Source organism: Lissotriton vulgaris, chromosome 1_1, assembly GCF_964263255.1.
Source record: "Lissotriton vulgaris chromosome 1_1, aLisVul1.2, whole genome shotgun sequence".
NCBI lineage: Eukaryota > Metazoa > Chordata > Amphibia > Caudata > Salamandridae > Lissotriton > Lissotriton vulgaris.
The window spans coordinates 962,148,063-962,172,480 of record NC_141685.1 but is presented as its reverse complement, the minus strand read 5'-3'; the positions used below and the strand labels follow the sequence as shown (position 1 = coordinate 962,172,480).

Genomic DNA, 24,418 nt, shown 5'->3' with positions numbered 1-24,418 from the left:
GAAATATTTGAGACCCCTCTTTATATGTGAAAAAAGTGGCATGATTTCTGGCGCTATTAAACTTCCAGACACTGTAAATGTCTGTTTTTCACTCTTACGGCCTGATTACAACTGTCCTCTGAAATTGTAATCCTGCTCGCAGTGATGAGTGGAGCGATGTTTATTGCACCCAGTAAGCAACAGGTGCAATAAAGATTGCTCCCTGTGTTACATTTCAGCCCAACCCTGCTACAATTTAACAAGGGGAAAAATGCAGTAAGCACCTACATCTGCGTCTAATTTCCCAAAAAGGCAGAATAGGCAATAATTATCTCCTCCTACACAGGCCGCTTGTAATCAGGCCCTTGGACCTTCAATACAAGTTGGGCAGAATAGGGTGGCATGTTTACCTCATATGGTAAATACCACTTCTCTTAACAAAAACCGGAGAGAAAAAAATCATTCAGACCGGGAAGGGGAGAGAGAAAACCAGTTTTCTGCAAATGGCGCTAGAAGACCACAGTCTCCCTAGTTCATTCCATCACACTAAAGGTTTCCTACTACATTACCATACTTTTTGACAATAGCTCAGCAATCCTAGTTGTTGTTTTCTTATGACCCTCATCCACTCTAGTAGATGAATTCTTAATCATCAATTGCATTCTGGTCCCTAAAACCTAGGATGGGCTTGTGCGTATCCCAGGGAGCACTTTTGAGAATATTATCTTGGCAGGGTCTAGAATAAAAATGTATCCACCTAGGTATCCATTTTAATCAATGTTTTTTTTAGTATAGATAAAAAACAAATCTAGGGTAAACTAGGCCCCGCACACTAAAACCAAGTCGACATGTTTCAACCCTTACAGGTAAGTGACCCAAAGGGTTCACGTGCTTTCATCAGAATTAGAATATGCCTCGGTCTGAATGGAGAAGGTTATTATGTGGAGGTTCTATTAGTCTCCTCAGCTAGGCCAATCCAATTTTGGTGGGAAAGAAAGATAAACTCGCCCCATAGTTAAGTCTATATTGTTACATTAGAAGGTGGGGTGAACATGCCCATCTAGTTACACACAGTACAACGTTGAGGACAGTTTTTGACGCAAATTGGTATGTAGAGAGAAAAGGTAAACATCTATGTTGCACTTACTTTCAGGAAGGTTCAGAAGTTGAGCATGCTGTCAAAAATCTGTTGTGCACAAGGTGCCATGCCCCTAGTGGACACCTATAGTAATCATCATGAGAAAAAAAAACTAGGATTGTTAGGTTATTGTCATAAAGAAGATGTGCTATGCACAAAACTCCATCTCTAACTTCTGGGTCCGAGTATCGTAGTGTAGTAGGATATTTTTAGTGTGGTAGATTTAGCTAGGGAGGCCGTGTCCTAATTTGAGCAGTGTGCAGTTGTAGGGTGTTTTGTAAACAATACTGTTAGACGGACCGGGAGGGTCGGCCGAGGATTAGGGGAGAGGTCTCCGGGGAGAGCCGTCTCCAGCGATCGTACAGACAAGTAACTTCCCCCCCACAGACGGACACCACACAAGGGTAAAGTTCAACGAGACTTTATAGGCAATTCTTTAAGGTTACGATGGAATGGTACAAGGAGGTCTGGACTCAGGGGTCCCCTCGGTTCTGGTCTCTGGCTTGGGAAAAGGGTAGCGGGACAGTCTTGTTACCAAAAGATGAAACTAGCTCTCAATCCTCGAGCTCGGCGTTCTAGATGATCGGGCCGCGGCGGAGCCAGCAGGTCCCGAGATGGACGAAGGAAACGACGGTCCGCGGCGGAGCCAGCAGGTCCCGATGAAGATGGCGAATGCAAACGGTCCGCGGCGGAGCCAGCAGGTCCCGACGACGATGAAGGATATGAAGGTTACGAAGGTTGCGGCAGCACCAGCAGGCAAGACGATGGTGCACGAGACAGAGCTATGGCAGCGCCAGTAGTCCGTCAAGGATGAGTTCTTCTCTGCGTCTCTCGACTCCAAGATACAACTGCCTTCCTGCTCTGGAGCTGCCCCAGTTATAGGGCTGGTGCCCTTTGATGTCCGGACCCTCGCACTTGGAGGTCGGGAGGTCCGGGATGAGGGAGTCCAGACACCCAGCAGGGGGGTGGAGCCAGCGCCCGGGGAGGCGATGGGCGAGCGGCACCTGGCGGGGGAGAGCCATCGACACCTCTTTCCCCCATTGACTTGCCAAGTAGCCCGCTCACCTCCTGGGTGGATGGTGGTGCCGGGAAGTCTGAGACCTGGCCAGGCCCAGGGTTGAGGTCGATCTGGGGCCAGGCGGCCTCGTGGTGGAGTGTCCAAGATGGCGCCCAGGATGGGCGCGCAGGCCGGCAGTGGATCAGGCCCACGAGGTCGACATGTTCGAGGGTAGGGGTCCCGGAGGGGACGGAGGACGTGTAATGGTGGTGTGTGGTACCTGCGTGACCGGGCTCGGGCCTGGTCGGGCCGGGGGAGAGTGGCCCTTCATGTGGCCTGTCCAACATGCATCCCCCCAGCTGAAGGCGGGGAGAGTTACCCATCCTCTTGGGGACTCTCCTCGTCGAGGCGGAAGAACCGGGACAGGCCATCCGCGTTGGCGTGATCTGGCCCAGGCCGATGTTCAACTGTGAAGTCCATCCCTTGGAGGGAGATGGACCAACGTAGTAACTTCGGGTTTCCTCCCCGCATCTGCATCAGCCACTGCAGGGGTGGGTGGTCGGTCTGCACCCGAAAGTGTGTGCCAAAGAGGTAGGGCCGGAGTTTCTTGAGGGCCCATACCACGGCGAAGGCCTCCCTCTCAATGGTGCTCCAGCGTTGTTCTCGTGGGAGGAGTCGCCTGCTGATGAAGGCCACTGGCTGATCAAGGCCTTCGGTGTTCACTTGAGACAGGACTGCCCCGATGCCATGGTCGGAGGCATCCGTCTGGACGACGAACTCCCGGCTGTAGTCGGGGGCCTGGAGCACAGGGGCGGAACACATGGCGGCTTTCAATTGTTCGAATGCTGTTTGACACTCTGGGGTCCAGTTGACTGCCTTGGGTTGATTTTTTGACGTGAGTTCCGTGAGGGGACCCACTATAGTACCATAGTCTTTCACGAACCTTCGGTAGTAGCCCGTGAGGCCCAGGAAGGCTCGTACCTCGGTCTGGGTGATGGGGGGCTGCCAGGACTGGATGGCGGCAATTTTGAGCTGCAGAGGGGCCACCAGGCCGCTTCCCACCTGGTGTCCGAGGTAGGTTACAGACCCTTGACCAATTTGACATTTGCTGGCCTTGATCGTGAGGCCAGCTCGCTGAAGGGCTTGTAGCACGGCTCGGAGGTGGCGGAGGTGCTCGGTCCAATGGTGGCTGTATACAGCGATGTCATCTAGGTAGGCGGCGCTGAACCCTTCGAGCCCCGCCAGGACTTGATTGACGAGTCGCTGAAAGGTTGCTGGGGCATTCTTCATGCCAAAGGGCATGACCTTGAAATGGTAATGGCCATCGGGGGTGGAAAAGGCAGAACGTTCTTGGGCCCGGGGTGTGAGGCCGATTTGCCAGTAGCCCGCCGTCAGGTCGAAAATACTGAGGTAGCGGGCAGCTCCCATGCGGTCGATTAGTTCATCTGCCCGGGGGATGGGATGTGCGTCTGTTCTGGTGACCGCATTTAAGCCCCGGTAGTCGACGCAGAACCGGAGTTCCGGCGTGGTGCCAGGGGCGGCTGCTTTGGGGACCAGTACTACAGGACTGGCCCAGGGGCTATCTGAGGGCTCGATGACCCCGAGCGTGAGCATTCTTGCTACCTCTTCCTGGATGCAGGCCCGTACCCGATCTGGCACGCGGTAGGCCCGGTGGCGGATAGGGGGGCTGTCCCCTGTGTCCACATCGTGCACACACCAGGAAGTGACACCTGGGGCGAGGGAGAACAGGCTGGCGAACTGTGACAGGAGGACTCGACACTCCTGGTGTTGCTCTCGGGTGAGGGCCTCCGAGAGTCGGACCCCATCCACGGAGCCGTCTTTCTCCTGAGTCCGTAGGAGGTCAGGGAGGGGCTCGGAGTCCTCTTCAGCCCCATTGTCTGTGGCCATCAGGAGGCTGAGTTCTGAACGCACAAAGTGGGGTTTCAGTCTGTTAGCGTGGAGGACCCGGAGGGGGTTCCGGGGAGATTCCATGTCGATGAGATAGGTGGCAGGACCCTTGCGCTCGACTACTTTGAAGGGCCCTGTCCACTTGTCTTGCAGGGCGCAGGGTTCGGTGGGGGACATCACCCATACCTGTTGCCCAGGTTCAAATTCGATGGAGGAGGCATTCCGGTCATACCACTTTTTCATGTCCTCTTGACTGGCCTCTAGGTGGGCTTTTGCCAGCTCTCTGAACCGCCGGGTCTGGTTGCGGAGGGTTAGGAGGTATCGGAAAACATCTGGTGGGTTCTTTAGAGGGGGCATTTCCCAGCCTTCCTTGACTAGGCTGAGCGGCCCCCGCACTGGGTGTCCATAGAGTAGTTCAAACGGGCTGAAGCCCAGGGACTTCTGGGGAACCTCTCGATAGGCGAAGAGGAGGCACGGCAGCAGCACGTCCCACTGGCGACGGAGGGGCTCTTCCAACCCCCCGATCATCCCTTTGAGTGTGCGGTTGAACCGCTCAACGAGTCCGTTTCCTTGAGGGTGATAGGGGGTCGTGAATCGGTAGGTGACCCCGCACTGTTGCCAGAGGGACTTCATATATTTAGAAATAAAGTTCGTGCCTCTGTCGCTGACGACTTCTCGGGGGAAGCCCACACGGGAGAAGATCCCCAACAGAGCCCGGCCGACTACCGGGGCTGTCACAGTTCGCAGGGGAACAGCCTCGGGGTAGCGGGTGGCGTGGTCCACTAGCACCAGGATGAATCGATGGCCTTGTTTGGTGCGCGGGTCCAGGGGTCCCACGATGTCTATCCCGACCCTCTCGAACGGGGTGGTGACCACGGGAAAAGGTTGCAGGGGGGCTTTTAGTTTGCGGCCGCTCTTTCCACTGGCTTGGCACGTGGGGCAAGATCGGCAATGCTGGTGTACATCGTTCCTCATTTTGGGCCAGAAGAAGTGGGTCACTAGACGACTATAGGTTTTATCTTGACCCAGGTGTCCCGCCAGGGGGACATCGTGGGCCAGGTTTAGCAGAAAGTCTCTAAAACGGAGGGGCACCACCAGTACTCGGCTAGCCCCCAGCTCCGCGATTCTTTGCTCACTGTACAGCAGTTCATTGTCCCAGTAGACCCAGTGCGTTCCGGAGGTATCCCCTGCACTTTGGGCGAGCGCTTGTTGGCGGAGTCCCTCGAGGGAGGGACAGGTCTTCTGTTCTTGGCGAAATTGTTCTTGCGTGGGCCCCCCCTCTTGAGGCCACTGGTCGATGTTAGCGAGGTCTGGAGGTTGAGCTGGTTCTGGGGGGACGTCACGGTCGGTTGTTTCGGCTGGGGCGACCGGAGGCGGTGGCGCCGGCCATTCGGGTTCCTCTGGGCGGGGGTTGGCACGGGCGGCCATGGACCGGGTGGTGACGCACGCCCAGTCCGGGACGCCTAACATCCCCAGGTGTTCTCTTCGTTCTACGGCTGCCCGCGGAGAGCTTTCAAGGTCATTCCCCAGGAGGCAGTCTACGGGGGCATCGTCTCGGACCGTTACCTTTAACATGCCGGAGACCCCTCCCCATTCGAAGGGGACGCAGGCCATCCGACACAGACTTTCCGAGTTATCGGCTGAACGTACAGGGCAGAGAATGTTCGGTAGGTATTGTTCTGGGGTCACCAGGTGACAGCGGACGGCTGTTACACTGGCCCCAGTGTCACGAAGGGCTTCGGCCCGGCGTCCATTGATGCTCACCCATTGGCTGTACTTCTGGGTGTTAGCGGGTAGGGGGACCCGCGGAACCATGTCTCTCCCCCCTAAGCAGGCTAGAGCCATGGCGGCTGGCTCCCATTCTTGGTGTTCCTGTTCATATTCCTCCTGTTCCTCTGAGATCTGTTCCTCCCCCAGAGCAGCAGCGGCTACTTGGCGGGGTCTTGGGCTCTGGTACTGGGGGCAGTTTGGGTCGTTTGCATAGTGTCCGATTCGTTGGCATCGATGGCACGTAACATTGGCTCGATATCCCGGTCGCGCCGGGGTGCTGCCCCGGTTGGCCGGGGGGGTGGTGCTGGTAGCGGGGGCGACCGGAACGTTGTCTCTTCCGCGCCCTTGGCCTCCTCCTCCTCCTCGGGGACGGTGTTGACCACTGTTGTTCCGGTTTTGTTCGTAGGACCCATTTCGACCCACTCTGGTGATTTCCCACCGGTCAGCTTCGGCTGCGAGCTGCCGGGGATCCGTTAACTTGCTGTCGAGGAGGTGCTGGCGGAGTTCAATGAAGCAATTGTTCGACAGATGCTCCCAGACCATAAGATTGAACAGTTGTTCGTAGGTTGTGACCTTGCTTCCTTTGATCCAGCCTTCGAAGGCTCGGCTAAAGTAGTTTACATAGTCCACCCAAGTTGTACCCGGGATGCGGGTGCAGTCTCTGAACCTCTGACGGTACATCTCGGGTGTGAGGCCATAGCGGGTGAGGAGTGCCGCTTTCATATGGTCATAGGAGGTCATCTGGTGGTCCGGGAGTTGTAGCAGGGCGTCGCGGCCCTCATTGAGGAATCTCCCCCATAGACCGGCTCCCCAATCGCTTCTATCAATCCGGTGTGCAGTCATAGCGATTTCATAGGCCTTAAACCATTGCTGGATGTCGTCCTCTCGGAAGTACTCTCGGACGACATCCTTGGGGATGTGTACCTTTTTCTCTGTTGCCCCTGGGGTGTGGGGCTGCTCGGACACCCCTACTTCTTTATTCTGCTTGCGTAGGTCGATCTCCGCTAATTTCCGCTCATGCTCATATGCCAGTTTCTTTTCCTCGAGCTCCCTTTGTCTCTGTTTCTCCTCTCTTTCTTCTCGGAGACGCAGGTGCTCTAAGTTGATTTTTTGTTCGGCCAATTTAAGTTCAATGTCCATTTTGAGCCGGGCCATTTCCAGCTCGTGTAGTCGGGTTTTCTCTCGTTCCTGGATCTCGTCTTGCGAGAGACCCTTTCTTTGCTCCTCGGGGGCCGTGGTGGTTTTTGCTGCGATGCTTTGATCCGAGGTTCCGGCAGCCCCGGTTTCTGCCCAAGATTCTAGGGCCTGCTTAAAATCGTCTTTGGTACTTAGTCCGGTGGTAGCGATACCTAGTTCGATGCAGAACTGTTTTAGTTCACGATGGCTGTACTCGTCCAATTTCTCCATCTGGAATTTCTCCGTTGATCCGCTTTCTTTAGTTGACATCGTGATTCGCCGTGGGGTGAGCTACTCTCTGTACGGTTATGCGGTGATTCGGATCGCGCCGCTGGCCACCAATGTTAGACGGACCGGGAGGGTCGGCCGAGGATTAGGGGAGAGGTCTCCGGGGAGAGCCGTCTCCAGCGATCGTACAGACAAGTAACTTCCCCCCCACAGACGGACACCACACAAGGGTAAAGTTCAACGAGACTTTATAGGCAATTCTTTAAGGTTACGATGGAATGGTACAAGGAGGTCTGGACTCAGGGGTCCCCTCGGTTCTGGTCTCTGGCTTGGGAAAAGGGTAGCGGGACAGTCTTGTTACCAAAAGATGAAACTAGCTCTCAATCCTCGAGCTCGGCGTTCTAGATGATCGGGCCGCGGCGGAGCCAGCAGGTCCCGAGATGGACGAAGGAAACGACGGTCCGCGGCGGAGCCAGCAGGTCCCGATGAAGATGGCGAATGCAAACGGTCCGCGGCCACGCCAGCAGGTCCCGACGACGATGAAGGATATGAAGGTTACGAAGGTTGCGGCAGCACCAGCAGGCAAGACGATGGTGCACGAGACAGAGCTATGGCAGCGCCAGTAGTCCGTCAAGGATGAGTTCTTCTCTGCGTCTCTCGACTCCAAGATACAACTGCCTTCCTGCTCTGGAGCTGCCCCAGTTATAGGGCTGGTGCCCTTTGATGTCCGGACCCTCGCACTTGGAGGTCGGGAGGTCCGGGATGAGGGAGTCCAGACACCCAGCAGGGGGGTGGAGCCAGCGCCCGGGGAGGCGATGGGCGAGCGGCACCTGGCGGGGGAGAGCCATCGACACCTCTTTCCCCCATTGACTTGCCAAGTAGCCCGCTCACCTCCTGGGTGGATGGTGGTGCCGGGAAGTCTGAGACCTGGCCAGGCCCAGGGTTGAGGTCGATCTGGGGCCAGGCGGCCTCGTGGTGGAGTGTCCAAGATGGCGCCCAGGATGGGCGCGCAGGCCGGCAGTGGATCAGGCCCACGAGGTCGACATGTTCGAGGGTAGGGGTCCCGGAGGGGACGGAGGACGTGTAATGGTGGTGTGTGGTACCTGCGTGACCGGGCTCGGGCCTGGTCGGGCCGGGGGAGAGTGGCCCTTCATGTGGCCTGTCCAACAAATACACATTCTAGTGAATCCTATTGAATCCCACAGAATTTATACACACTGAAAAATGGCGGAACAATTGGGATTACGTTATTCAAATGAAGTAGCATCATTAATTCTGTCAGCATCAGCATTAATTAATGAAACAAAGGTATCTCAAGCACTCCCATAAGCAGAGGGGTGGTACACATTAAGAGAACTGAAAAAGGAATCAGGTCAAGACATTGCTTCATGGAACAATCATGATAGAATATCTAAGAGCCAATGCACCCCAGCCGATTGTTAACAACAAACCCAATATTTTCTTTGAGGACAAGAAATTAAATAAAGACTGGTCTCTTGTAGCATGTCAATGTTACCACGACTGATTATTAATACAGGTACATGCTTGTGAGATGAAATCATTGTTAAAATTAAAGTCAGCAAAGACCATTGGAATATTTTGATTAAAATTAATGTCTTGAAATAATTGTTAGGAAGTAAACAAGAAAATCGGTGAGTATAAGGATTTCTTCACTCAAATTAAAGTCACCAAATTACAGAAGGATATAAAATGTCTCTCACGAACGAAGTATGGTTACATAGGGAAGTCTCATGACCAATAAAATACAGCCAGAAACAGGAGTTGGTCCTCTGACTCAGAAGACACTTCCAGTGACAGTTCAAGCGACAGCGCATGCAGCCACCAGGCAAACCAGAGAGGGAGACCATCCAGAAACCAGTATTACCAACCATTACACCACCAACTAATACATTTCTGGTCCCCCTATTGCTCACTCACCTCTATGCACGGGCCCAACCTTTCCATTTTTCAAGGAACTCTGCCTTTTTAGGAAGAGGTGGCTGGAGGGGAAAGTGAGGAGAAAAAGTATAAACTGACAGGAACAAGAGCAGGTAGGGGCACAAATCAGAAACAAAACAAAAGAACCACACCCAGGTCAAGGCGGGTTGTATACCTAATAGTAAACCCCAACACCCCGTAGTTATTAACACAAGGAGAGAACAGGTCCGGAATCACGGGTTGGGCTTTGTTCCTACACATTTTGCTGACAAATTCAAATTGGGATGCAAAATTGCCAAATTCTTCCAGGAAATCCAGGTTAAGGCTTTTTTTCAAAATACACCAGCCACCCACCAGACCCCCCAGGCACACTGATCTCAAAAAAGGACTCCCTTTTCAACCCACCAATGACAGTAATACCTACTGAGATATTATCCTTGGAAGATGTAGTTACCAAAGAAATAGAAGCACTTGACGCTAGGACAACACAGTATCACAACTTCACTAGACAAGAAAGAATGGGCTTGAAATCCTTGCAGGGGAGGGACAATGTATTCATCAAACAGGCTGACACAGGTGGGGCTATAGTACTCCACACCATGAAAGCTTGCCATGAAGCATGTTTGACCCTATTAAGAGTTGAAGGAAACTATCAGGCTTTGCAAAGAGACTCAACCAAGGATATCCAAGCAGGAATGTCGGGTCTGTAAGATGAAACCAAAACGAACAATTAGATAACAAAAGCAGAAGCAGAGTCTCTGGTCACTGAAAAACGAAAAACTCCATACTTTTACACCTTGCCTAAAATGCACAAATGGAAACATCCACGGCCTGGGCTTCCAATTGCTTCAGGGATTGGTTCATTCCTAGAACCATTCTCTATCTTTGTGGACTGGTTCCTGCGGCTCTTGGTTACTAAAGTGTAATCATTTATAAAATACACCAAACATCTACTGAATATGATAACAGATTTACCTTCAGAGACAATATTGAGCTCATGGTTGGTTTAGACGTTGAGGCACTTTACACCAGTATCACCCAAGATGAGAGTCTTGGAGTCATCAAGAATCTACTCAAGGCAGATGAGTGGACTTTCAATGCCCATATTGACTAAATAATGAAACTAACGAGTATAGCCCTCAAGAAAAACTTTTTTAAATATGAAGTTACCATTTACCTACTAAGACATGGTACATCGATGGGGAGAACCTTTGCCCTGAGTATAGTGTGCCTTTATGTCCACTAATTTGAAAAAGATCACATTTGGCATAATAATCCCTTGCCCAGTAACCTGAGAATGTGGTGCTACTATATTGATGATGTCTATATCATCTAGAGTGTCAACAACGCTAGTGCAATTTACTTTTTGGGGTGGCTACATAACCAAAACCTGTTCCTAAAGTTCACTATGACTATGAGTATTGCAGAGATTTCCTTCCTAGATCTGATTAATAGAGCAGATAACAAAGGACTGACAACACCATGTATACCATGCCCACTGACAAAAACAGCTTACACCACTTGGAGAGTGCACAACTGTGCTCTCTGAGGGAGAACCTGCCTGTAGGACAATTCCTCTACATTGGGAGGAACCGTTCCAATATTCAGGACTGTACAACTGAGGCCGGAAAGCTGACAAGTAAACTGGTTGAGAAATATTACCACAAACACATGACAGAAAAAGCAAACAAAAGAGCCAGGAATGACAAAAGGCATGGCCTTCTTGAAGACAAAACAAGGGAGTAGAAAAGCCAATTGATATGCATGAGCACTTATAGTAATAAATCCAACACAGTGAAAAAAAACATAAATAAACACTGGTGCATTTTGAATTTGAACTACTTTTTGAACTTTGAGAAACCACATTTCTTCTCTTGGAGGAACATAGTCGTGAGAGACTTGTTGATTCACACAAGACCCAAGTCCAGACTTCGGAATGACCAAAGAACGTTATGGGACCTTCCTGGCATCCTAGGACATTATCCCTGAGAGCAATGCTCAGTATGCCCCTTAACTGCGCACAGCAAGGAAGCAGACCTGGGATTGAAAGTGTCCTGGGAACAAAGAACCCACACAAACTGTAACTGCAGTAATGTGGTGTATTCGATTGAATGTCCCTGTAAATTAAAGTAAATAGGGATAAAATTAAGGAACATAGAAACAAGAATTATTGAACATTGGAACAACGTCTGGTGCCAGAGGAGTACAACCCAGATGAAGGCCCATTATCTTGAAAAAAAAATCATTCAGTGATAATAATCTGAAATGCTCAATTATGTAAACAGTAACATCCGGTATTAATATGAATAAAACGTTATTAGAACATGAGGAAATAAGGGTGTACATGCTCCAGACCCATAAGGGTGGCCTCTATGATGAAATTCCATGGAACCAACTCAATAGAATACAAAGAAATTATATGGGGAGATCTATTTCCCTCTCTCCCTTCTGTCTACTCCAGTGACATTATATCATAAGCAGAATCACACAAGAATGTAAGAAATCCTTCTCCCAGTGCGCTGGTCAATAAGAACAACTGAAAAATAAGTATCTGCTCATAAAACACAGGATTTCCTCAATCATTTTATAATATCTATTTCCATCCTCCAAAGAACGGTGCAACAAGAGCCTGTAGCAAGAATATTATCTTCCTTGATTCTTCTTTTACTTTTTACCCACAATATGGCCACTATAAAACATTTCCATACAACAGTGGCCTGCACAATGGTTCCTGTGTTTGTTTGTTTTTGGATCATGCAGTTGAGCAGTATAGGGCCTCTGCAAACTCTACACTAAAGCTGAGTGCCATATGGTTGGGAACTATATTTCCCACCATTCTGCTTCACTTATGCTACCCATGTGATTACATTACATGCATCTCGCGGTGGTCTGGTCTCAGGCGGAAAGAGGCCATTTTGTTTTCAAGACTTTTTAAAATTGAATTTTGTTAGCAAAGATGGTACATTCCAAATCCCTAACCAGTAAAAAATACATCAGCCAAATAACCAAAATAGCAAGGCCATCTTTCCTGGCGGTATGGTTGACGTCGGCCGCCTTCTTAAAACCCCCCCATAAAAGAAAACTAACAATAAGAAAAAAAGAGTAACAATAATGCATCCACTGTTAGACTATTGCCCAACTGCAAGTCTGGGAACAAGGACAAGAAGTAAAGTGCATCACACATCACAGCCTTCACATCCACTCCCATTCTGAACAGCATGGGAAACAACCATTACAGCGCAGTCATTACAACGCACTACCTTTACAACGCAGCTGTTACAACACCGCTGCCTTTACACCGTATGCCATTATAATGCATGTCATTAGAATGCATGTCACTGCAACGCATGCCATTACAACGCACACCATTACAACGCATTATAAGGTAAGTAATGGGGATTTTTTCGTTTTATGGTGGGTATGGGTTTTGGGATACATAGGGATAGTAATTTTACCCCTACATTATCCAACACTTACCCTACTTTTGCACTCACTGGAGTGGGAATAGTCATTTTAACCCTACACTATCCTACACTTACCCCACTGTTGCCCTAAAAGTATTATGTGTTGTAATGGTAGTTTCTAAAAATGTGTTGTAATGGCATGCGTTGCAAAATCATGCGTCGTAATGGTAGTTGCAATGTAAAAACCGCGTTGTAAAGGAATGCGTTGTAATTGTTTACGCTGTAACATCATATATTCAACAGCATTTAGGATCCAAACATTCTGGTTCCGGCCTCCAAAGATCCCCCCACCTGAGGACATGTTTCCAGCTATATCCCACGATAATCAGCCCAGAACTCCCAAATTCTGTAATATTTCTTAGGATAGCCCGAGTGATGTACACAGCATGTTCTAGACCCAAGCAGTGGTCCAAACCCTCCTCCTAGCCTCCAAATAAGAGGCCGTTTACACAGAAAAATTGGATAAGATAGGGCTTGCAGAAGAGTGGGGCAGCCAGGAGGGAATCAGGAAGTTAAAAACGATATGGCACCCTTGAGGACGTCGTGAGTAACCGATTTTTGAAAGAATGCTCAATATATGAACCTGCCTGAAAGTAAGTGCAACTTAAATGCTTATCTTTTCCCTATATATACCCATTTGAGACAAATACTGGCCTCTACATCATACAGTGTGTGACTAAAGAGAAATGTCCCCCTCACCTTCCTATGTCACTGTAGAGAGTTCCAAATTTGGTAAGATATCCTAGTGTTACACACCATCATGATTTCATTTCACATTCTGCAGTGTATAGCATGGAGTGAACTGCACTGAGTGATCTTATACATGTATCCTTACCAGCGCACAAAGGGCACCCCCCTTCCCACCCACGGATTTATTTGTTTACATCATTTTTTATTTGTCCTGTCCCACGAAATATGTCCGTGTATACGAGTGGTACAGTTCAGTTTTAATATGGGGTGACACAAACTCTCAAAAGGAAAGCTAGGATGGACAAAACCCAAAATATCTCCTCTGACTGACATATAGTCATTGGTTTGTTCTCATCCCAACAAAAACTGAAAGTGACCGACTAAACTTTAGGGCAATCAGCATGAATTTGATTGTCTGTTTGTCCCACCAAAATTGGATAGGGCACGAGTCTCCGCTCAGTAGGCCAAAAGAATCTCCACTGAATAACCTCCTTCATTCAGACTGAGGCATATTCTAGTTCTCATGAACACCCGCGGACCCCTGTGGGCCACTTGCCAGTAAGGGCAGAAACATTTTGATTTGTTTTAGGGTGCAGGGTCCTAACCTCCCTGGTTCACCAGAGATCTGGTTTTCATCTATACTTAAAATACCATTGAGTAAAAGGGATACCTCTGTGTTTTAAGGTATTGTTATTGTAGGCCCCGGCACAACAATATTTTCAAAAGAGTTCCCTAGCATATGATTGAGCCCATCCTGATTTTTACAGGACCTGGATGCAACCCAATAATGAAGCATGTCACAACTAGAGTGTGTGAGGGTCATACAAAAAAACAACTTGGATTGTTGCGTTATTGTCGTCAAGAGGATGTACCATACACAAAACTCCAATTCCACTTTCTGGGTCAGAGTATGGTAATGTAGTAGGATTCTTTTAGTGTAATTGATGTAAATACCATTTCTCCATGGTGCGGTATTTACCAATTGTAGTAAATACCTCCAATTCTGATTTTTCAACTTCAAGATGGAGCATAACATGTAATATCGGTATTAGACACGCGTGGATCCGCATGTTTTGCCTTTTTATGGGCCTTTTCCCACCTATATATTTTAGCAAGATTCATCTGCCGGCATCTGAGGGTAAGATAATTATGACAAAACTCGCAATTCCGATCCATTTGCCCAGAAATCTAAATGTAACCCTACAACTTGTAATGATGGCCTATTATTGTTTAGTTCGCGTTCCCTCCTAATTTTAAATGCAAATGTAAAGCACCATGGAGTTTTAACATTATTAAAGAACTGAATTTACTGATCAGGGAGAGGGTGCGTTTGATTTTAGTGCATTACAAGCTTAATAAAGGCACGCAGGACCACAACAAACTGATATGGAAGTATTTTGCAGCTATGCTGCAAAAACGGCCCTGTAATAAAAACGTCCCTCAGGGGCCCAAAACCGGCCCCATCGTGCGGCGCACCGGGGGATTGCCTGGTTCCCGCTATGGCCAGTCCGGTCCTGCATTTAACGCCAGACTGCCAATAAGCAGGTTTTAAAGATGATTAAGAGTGTCCTATGGCTGCTTGTGTCACATGCCCGCCATCATGTCTAAGCGCAGAATCCCATAGGCTGAAACCCACAGATGCAATACACAATAAGGCAACCTGTGGTGTCACACTGGACCACTGAAGGAATTGAAATCTACAGGCAAAGTAAAAAATACTGCATGCAGAGCGAACCACCTTTCAATTTACAGTGCCACACAGAACACTAATACGAAGGCAGCAGGATGGGCGATACAATTCAAGGAAAAGTAGCAGCACTGAAAGAAGTACATTTTGCCCATTTTGCATCCCAGCTTGTCCTTCTCTTAAGGAGCTCTAACATTAGATGCCAAATTGAACAGATGTGAAAAGTGGAAAAAAGAGGAAATGAAACTCAGTGTTCAGAATGAGACCTATTCTGTCTGCACATACTAAGTTTCTTCCTGAGAGCTGGACCTTGCTTATTTCAGCTCAGCTGACATTTTTGGAAATAATTTCACATTTTGCATCCTTTTTGGCTCTATTTCAGACCTGATGAAATATATTTATGATGCCCATTGGGCATGTTAATCATTAATTCTTGACTCCGACCCCTTCCTTTCGGGTGGCTAGATAGCTCAGTTTGTTTAGCGCCCACTGCATCGATCTCTACATAAACCCCGTAGACAGGGCCATTGGAATGATGCGATTCTGTGACTGCTATGTTTTCAGCATTGTTATGGGTTTTCCGCACTTGCCACATAATTCACCGTCTGCTGCATAATCTGCTGATTTCAACAGAAAGGATGGTTGCAGCTCAAAAGGTCAAATGTCTATTACGTTGTTTGGAATGTAATGCGGCTCCTGACGCGGCTCCTGTCGTTTTTAGCAACAATGTTGTTTCAGGTTCCTGAGTCACAGACATCCGTCTTATTGTTTCTCGTTCTGCTTTTGGTCTGTTATTAAGACGATCTTTATTTGTAGTTTGCTGGTCGGATTATCTTTGCTGTTATGTGCTTCAATGGAACGCGGGGGTTCTCGTCTGGCATCTACTTCTCTTTACGGCCGTAAAGAGAAGTAGATGCCAGACGAGAACCCCCGCTAAAAACGAGCGATTCCTCAGCAGATCATTTAAAGCATTAAGAAAGAACGAGAAACAATTAGACGGATGTCTTTGACTCAGGAAGTTGAAACAACATTGTTGCAATAAACGAGTGATTCCTCTGCAGACCAATTAAAGCATTAAGAAAGGCTGCCATACAGTACCTACATTAGAAAATATTTTAAATATCTCTTCTCGAAGGTAAAAATTCTGTCCAGTACGCAGATGTCTACGAATGACTGGTGAAAGACTTGTACAAGTAAAAATGAAACGTTATCATCAGGAACAATAACTAGTGAGAAATACTAAAGTGAAGATTCATTAGATCCAATACCTACTTATGTTACACATTGTCATGTCTTTAATCTGCGATTGACGCTCACCTGACGAAGGCCACTGGCCGAAACGCGCGTAGTTCTATTCCACCGCATTGCCTTCTTCAACTTTTCCATCGACTGGATATATCGTATAGCACTTATTCCATTTTTGTCTCTTCGTTTGTTATATAGTTATGTGAATATATGTAATATATGTATTTGAATGTAAATGGTGTAAATAATTGAAAGACAAAAAAGTATGTAAAAATTATGAATAATATATACAAAAAATAGACAAAAGGGAGAAAAAATCAAAAAATAAAATGGTCTCCGAATTTTGATACATCATTTTGCCTCAGCTAATAATTATTTAGGTCGCAGAACACTAATTGTGTTATTAGGGCAGTACAATAATAATTGGTTTGCTACACAGTTTCTTTTCCCACTAGTTAATCAAATAAGTAACAATAACTTAGGCAGCGGCGGCCGGCACGGGTAAACGCGGAGAGGCAGGGTGGGGCAAGTCGACAGACGACGGAATAGGTATAATTAAATAAATAAATAATACTTATTCTGTCGAACCCCCTCCCCACCACCATGCCACACCCTGCCCTGCATCGCCCCACCACCCCACCGCCTTTTACCTGTGCCGGCCAACACTGAACTTAGGTAATAACATATATAGGATTCATGAAATGACGAAAGACAGTTCGTGTTGTGGGGTGCCCTGTACAAGTAATGCACCCCTCCCTTCTTTGTGCTGCAGGTTAACTACAACGTTCAGGGATTTGTGGACAAGAACAATGACCTGTTGTACCGAGCCCTCTCCCAGGCCATGTGGAAGTCCAGGCACAAGCTGGTGAGCTCTTTGTTCCCCGAGGGCGACCCACACAAGTCGTCTCTGAAGCGCCCCTCCACTGCAGGGTACCAGTTCAAGAGCTCGGTGATGACGCTGATGACGAACCTCTATTCCAAAACGCCAAGTTACATCAGGTAACCTGAAAAATCAGGGTCTATTTTGTGTCTCGGTTCGAGATTTTATGGGGATGGGGGCAGGGAACCTTTGCAGCAATGGTACACGGATTTTGATAACTCCGAGCAGAATTTCATTTTGCCTTTGGAGCTCCCCCTAAACCCAGACAAAAAATGCATTTTTTGGGCCATTTGTTATATTTAAAGCCAACAGTACGTGTTCTAAGGCTACTGCCTGACCTCATGGTCCATGTCTGCATGCAGCCGAGGACTGACCTTTGTTGACATTTGTTGTGAAATCTGCCTACATGCTGGTGCCTCTGAAAGTCTGCTCCAGCTGGTGCAAAGTCACTCCCAAGTTAAACACAGGCCTGCCTGCTCTTCGGGCGCCTTGAAAATAAGACTCAGTCTCCCTTTAGAGGAGCCTCTGTTTTCAGGGACTAATGAAATATGGAGAAAGATCGAGAAATTATGCAAAGAAAATTGATGGGATTGTGTATTACCTATAATTTTCTACTTGTCTTAAAAGTCTTTGTGCATACAGAAATCAGTTTTGGCACAAACTTATAATTAATTTGTGAATAATTTAACACAGAATCATTAACTGGCACTTATCACCCATCCTACGAAGTGACGTTAAATGTGCCAATATTATTCTTAATTACGGGGACTTATCTATTAATAGCCACCTGGCTTCTCACATTCCGGGGGAGATTTAGAAGCCCCTTGTGACACTTTTACCCCGCCGTTGCGTCACTCTTTGTAATGCAATGGCGGCACAAACAATGTGCCACGTTTCAGCCCATTTACAACGTGACACATCTAGGGAGATGCGTCACGTTGTAAAGCCCAGCGTGACATTATACCTGGGTCAGGTATAAAGTATGCAGCGTTGGCGTTCCCAAGCAGGAAAGTCTCGTAAAAGTGACATAGTGAAATCTACAAGATTTCACTGCGCCAATTCTAGGAAGACACTGCGTTAAAACCTTAGCAGGCGTAAGGTGTGATGCAGTGTATTAGGTATAGGCCTTTTCATGCATTGCTGGAGTTCTGTCATGCTTGCGACACGACTCCAGCAATGCGTTATTTTTGCGCCAACAGATGCATCACAACTTCTGACGCATCTGTTTCTCCTTGCTCCATGGTGCGCCGTATTGTAAATAGAACGCATCCATGGTGGCGAAAGGTTTTTTTTTTGCCCGGCGCAATGAAACTGACGCATCTCTGCTACAATTAAGACGCGTCATAAACTTCAGATATTAAATACGATATTTAATTGATTAGCTATTAATTTAGCCTGTCTAAAATGTGTTATTGTACATTACCTCTTATTTGTAGTTTCTGTTCGAGTTGTGAAATATTTGCTGTATTTTTAATTTGTGCCTGCTACTAACTTAAAAAAATGTGTTAAAAAAAAGAGAAAAACACACAAGAGACAGGGGTGGGTTGGAACACACTCTCTGACGGGGCATCTCTGCCAGATGTCATCAGGAATATGTTCTATTAAGTGTGTTTACTCCTTGTATTTAACTCCACCTCTCTACAGTACTTGAAGCATTCCGGGGACAGGTCCATACTTTATAAACTAGAACAAAAGTGCAGTTCTTGTTTACTTGTTCACTTGTTCGAAGGTCTCTTTAGATATTATGCCCGAAGCTATACCTTTTGGTGCCCACTGACAGCCACCATAGGGAAGTTTGCCCTGCTGTGGAGTTCTTAATTTTCCCATGTTCTGCATCCGTGTCCCGCCATATTGCACGAGCCCCTAACATTCACTAAAGTGCCAAGTGAGTTACTCAAGGCTGAGGTGAGCAAGGGATACGAGAGGAGGTGAAACATTCTACTCTTGCCTTTTCCAGGACACACAGCAACTTTTAGAAAGAATACTGACTGTGCCAAAGGAAAGTGAAAAATGCACGTGATTCGATTTTTGTAAGAACTTTATTTTCACAAATTGCACAGGAAATACAGTCATGTTTCATTAGAAAAATACATCGCAGTTGGCAAAGAATACAATTACCTCCTCTGTGCATTATGGGACATGTATGCTTTCAATGCAAGAGTCACGTGGGGGAATGGTTTTTAAAGAACCACATAGTGGAGAAGTGTGGCTCAATGGTTAGAGCGGCAGACCCTGATGCAGAGGTCTAGCCCGGGACCAGGGTTCAATTCCCCGCCTCGGCGGGTCTTGGGCTCAAAATTCCACGGACCTGATAATTCTCGCCTCGGTGCCTATTCCAATCATGGAGTCCCACTCTGCAACTCTGGGCAATAGCTTGCTTAATCTCCACAACGGCCCCCACAACGCTGAGGATGCCTGGCCTACACCTTGGGGGTGCCCAGGAGAGGACGTCTTGATAGAGCGCGCAGTCCACCCGGGTCACCGAGATTACCAATTTCTTACACGCACTGGGCCCTGGCGTGCAAATTCAGATACAACAATGACATTTGGGTGAACCGGGTGAAGATTACCTTTTTTCTTCTCCTCCTGCACGCTGCTATGAGCAATTAAAGTTTGGTTTCACCTCTGCTTACCATGTACCCGACTTACCACAGGCACATTACTTATGACAGATCTGGAGCTATCAGGGAAATAGTAGACAGGGGCCTAGGAAAAATACTCTTTATAAATCAGTACATACTTATCCACAATTTCTGTAAAATGACCACAGACACCTGATGATGTTAAAAGTTTTATATAGAAGTTCAAAGAAAATATGACAAGGCAATAAGTGATATGCAGAATAATACGTCAATCATTAGTATCAAAACCACTAAGTAACTATGAATTAAACTTAGGACCATTTGAGTATATGGGAAGACTAAAGGTAGGAATTTAGAACAGAGCTAGTGACTGCAACTTTATACTAGGACATAGGACATGGATGGGACCTAGAACATGTACTTAACCTACGTTCTTTAGACTATTCTTGCTAAGTTCACCGCAATCATACTAAAGGAAGGGAAAAAATTGGAACATACTAATAAATTCGACAATTCAGCAAAGTTCTAAAGGAAGGGAGAGATGTGGAACAATTCTAATAAGCAAAACGTATATAGTTTGGCATTTCAGAAATCAATCTCAAAGTCAAGATTATTCCCTTAAGAAAGAGAAAAAGATATGAGTCTAAGTGAGAGAAGACTATGGAAAAGACGCAAACCCACAGTTCATATTTACCTAATTAGGAGTGAGAACTAACCCTGGCCACGGGTCAGTTTGGAAAAGACGGGGACAAGGACCCTCAAGGATTTGGACTCCCAGAATGCGAGTAGACACAGCCCAAGGACAGTCAGGACAGGATACCCCTCAGGTTTTGGGTCAAGACTGGGCCTCCCAGGGTACGACCAACACCCACAGCTTCGGACAGCAACGCCTGCGTTACCCCTCTCCTGCAAGTAATCCGCCAGCAACCCCGATTGGGTTTTCGAATTTCCCAGCAAAGTGCTTCGCCAGCACTTAGGATTATTTCCACCCCTTAGGAGTTTGTGGAAAGTATGGACAGAGTGCTCCGCAGCACTTTAGATTGAGCACCTATAGAGTTCGTAGGGTCAGTGACAGGTCTGCTACTCGGACAAGTCGGACAATTTTCCTAAGCTAAACTAGGGCAGTTCTACTGTTTTGGGGTCCCTCAGACCACCCACTAATGTTGCAAGTGACAGTTTCCCACATTATGATTGGTCAGGAGAGGTGGTGCGGTCATTACCACCTCCTAGAATTCGACTTTCCTATCCTAAATATTGAAATGTTCCTACCCGCCCCTTGGGTTCACGTTCCCATGCATAAGCATACAGCAGTACAGTAAAGTTCATAATAGGTAGCAACAGTATTGCTTCTTCCAAGGTGAGATTTGTTCTTCCCAGAGAGTTTCTCAGGCGCATTGTGCTTCAGGAGCCAGCTGGCTTGTTTCAGCTTCTGCGCAGTAGAGTTTTTCCCTGGTCACATGTCGGAGCCCAGCAGAGCTTCAAGTATGGCTCCACTCCCGAATTTCCCAGCCCCAGAGACGCGGTACATGAAAAGTAAGCGAGAACAAATTAAAATCACATATAAAATGATCACACTGTATACCATGATGAAATTCTAAACATCCCTTACTTTATAATAACTATAGCATTACTGTTTAGTGCGAAAAGACAGATAGGCTGAAGCAGCTGTAGCAAGCACAGAGCGTGGTAAAAGACAAGCGGCCATGTTTGCAGCAGTGCGCATGTGCAATAGACTCCCTCCAGAATGCGAGTGCGTCACATCACATGGGTATGACCGACGCATGCGCAGACTGAACTTCAGCGAAGCAGCCATTTCTTTAGTGCAAGCTTCGTTAGTATGGGAAAGACATACAAGCAAGCATCCTGGGACACCCGCGTGTTTGGAAAAACCGCTTAATAGATGACGAACAACTGGATTAATATGATTATACATTTAGGCAAGGTTCTTGTATGTGAGCAAGGCGCTTTACATGCGAATCCTTGCTCCATCAATCCCCTCTTTGATGATATTTACTATCATCACCACATAAAGGAAACAGATGCCAACTTTTTCTCATTCATCCACATCATTCATTTGGATTTCAACAAACTTATTGTTGAGTTTTCTTTCAGCTTCTCTATGAGAGTGGTGATTTTTCACCTTTTTGTAGACTTCATTCCTTAATTCTTCTAATTCTAGTTCATCAATATTTCTCTTCACCCCCCTCTTATTTACTGTATATTTCTTTTTGCATTTCTGGCATTTGCAGCAAATGAAAATGATCAATACAACTACGCCTATTACAACTATTGGCATCAGTATTTTCCACAAAATATTTCTACCTAGGTTAGTAAACCAACTACCTATAGAGGAGAGACCTCCAGTCAGTCTCGTCCAGGCACTGTCAACCTCCAATGGTTTGAGTTCTTTTTCCAAATTAGTTATGTTCTTCACATATTGTTTTAATTCGATACTTTTATCAGGAATGTAAGTGCAACAATGTTGCGCTTTCAGCATTCTACAGACTCCGCCCTCTTTTGCTAATAGGGTGTCAAGAGCAAGACGGTTTTGCAAAACCATTGATCTGATCGCAACCATTTCAGTATTGACCATCAGGAATCCAGCAGCAGTGTCCGTTGATAGCCGGTCCACTACTGTAGACAATTTGCAGATTCTATGAGTGTTCAGAACTACCCCCATTCCAGGTATCAGTGCACTAAAAATATCACCTATAATTTCACCTACACTTTCACGTTTACTACGCACTAAGCCATTAGTCTCTTCATCGCTTCCAGCTGCGTTATTCACATGGTATATTTTCGGGAAAACAATGCCAAAGTAGCAGCTTCCATACCAGTGGTCCGGCAATTTGAAATAAGCCTTGTTCCCACATATATAATATATTCCGGGAAACACAGGTTCTGACCCATTTTTGAAACCCCAACCTCCAATTACCTTGTAATTATGTTCACACTCGCTGGAACCGATGAATACATTGTTATAGTACTCTGTCTTTTCCCTATGGATACAAAGTTTCCCCTTGCGTTCAAAATCCAACAACAAGGCAGGATTAGCTTCGCCTTGCGAGGTGTTATCCATGTGCTCAGCCCACCTAGGGACTCTATCCTTTTCGTCATTTGCTTTCTTCTGAAACTTTTCCCTCCTTCTGTCTGCCATTTTTATGAACATCTTTTCCTGCTCTTGTAGAGAACAGGTCAGATTAGCTTGTCTTGCTTCATCTAAATCTATGTTGCCTATAGTCAGAAAATATTCTCCCATATAACGGGTCACGTCACTTTTAATATGTACAAGGTTCAGGTGTCCTCTAATAGGAAGCTCAGAAAATACTACGTCAGCATTTGAATAATAGTACTGTAAAGTGCTCCTATAAAACAAGCTAGCTAATATACTACAGGAAATTCCATAGGTTAAAGGTAGATGGTGATATGTCACGCCTTCAGCCACTGAGGTTGGTAGCTTCATGCAGACATAACAGTCCTCTATTTCCATAGCTTCTACGTAATGCACTAACAAGTTAGCAAAAACATTTAAATGTGTCCTGTTTCTCATTTTGTGAAAGTGTAGTCCATCCTCATCTGATGCTTCTAAATTAGGTTGTGTGTGTGTCAGACTTATTTGTTTGTCACGTCTTTCTAAGCTTCGTGGTGTCTCTGCAGTCTGTACAGCCCCTACGTCTACTGCTTCTGGTTCAGTAGGGGACAAGTTAGGATTTTTACTTATCATAAAAGGTAGAAAAACTGTTAGTCCTATCCACATTACTATTAGCATTGCTATACTACACAAGCATATCTTACAGCAAGTTTTAAGACACCCACATCTGGATCTTCCAGAGACATTCGGATCAGACATTTTTAGCTTACAGGTGGCTTTTGCTACCCCTCTTCGTTTCTTTGTACCAGAGGCACACTTCGGGGCTTTCTCAAGGAGGGTCTTCGTCAGAACTCCGATCAGCGATGGACTCTTCGTCACTGTTGCCACTGTGGTGGGGCTCGTCAATTTCCTCCAACACAAAGTAAGTCCATTCAGGGCTCCGATACAGTCGGTTCTGTTTCTTTACTCTGTCGCTCTTTCTTAGCGACTTGCCTTGGGCTGCCTTTCTTTCACTTTCAGCCCTTTTTCAGTCTTTCAGTTTTTCTTCGACTGTCTTTAGTCTGAGCCTCAGTCTCTTGACGTATCGGGGTGCACTTCTGCCTCCGTGCCTCCCAGTAGTTGAGGAAACTTGGCCTTCTTTGTGCACTCTCTTTACTTTTTGTCGTGGCACCTCTGTTTCCCTGCCTGTCTGACTAGTTCCAGGTCTTTCATCTATTTCTTCTGCCTGGTCCCTAATCTTACCCTGCTCAGATTCAAATCGTACTTGCTTTTTATTTTTGGTTGCTTTTATTTCGGTTGTCTGAGCACGTTGGTCTATTTCTATCTGCTCCTGTTCATGCTCTTCGATTCCTTCGTTTTCTTCTGCATGAACGTCAGCTCTAATTATTATCTGTCCCTCTCCAGTCTCCGGAGTTTCAGGAGGAGTTTCGATGTCTTGATCTGACCCTACTTGGCCTACTTCCTGATCAGGTGTGATGTGGTTCTCGTTGACCTGACCTTCTTCCTCTATTTCTAGCTCACCTGGACTATCCCACTCACTGTCTAAGTAGGAATATTTCCTGGTTCGTATTGGGTCATGAACCTGGTCGTCGGCGGGGAACCATTCAACGTCTCGACTTGTGCTCGGCAGTTCGATGTCAGCTAG

At 46.9% G+C, this 24,418-nt stretch overlaps 1 protein-coding gene across 1 annotated transcript in view; it reads left to right on the top strand.

Annotated features, from left to right (window-relative positions):
• MYO1A (myosin IA) overlaps window positions 1–24,418 on the top strand; it is a 359,821-nt gene that overhangs the window by 247,918 nt on the left and 87,485 nt on the right. Inside the window, exon 17 of the mRNA XM_086959948.1 lies at window positions 16,993–17,219. Coding sequence (XP_086816074.1) covers window positions 16,993–17,219 — 227 coding nt within the window. The remainder of the gene's footprint in view (window positions 1–16,992; window positions 17,220–24,418) is intronic.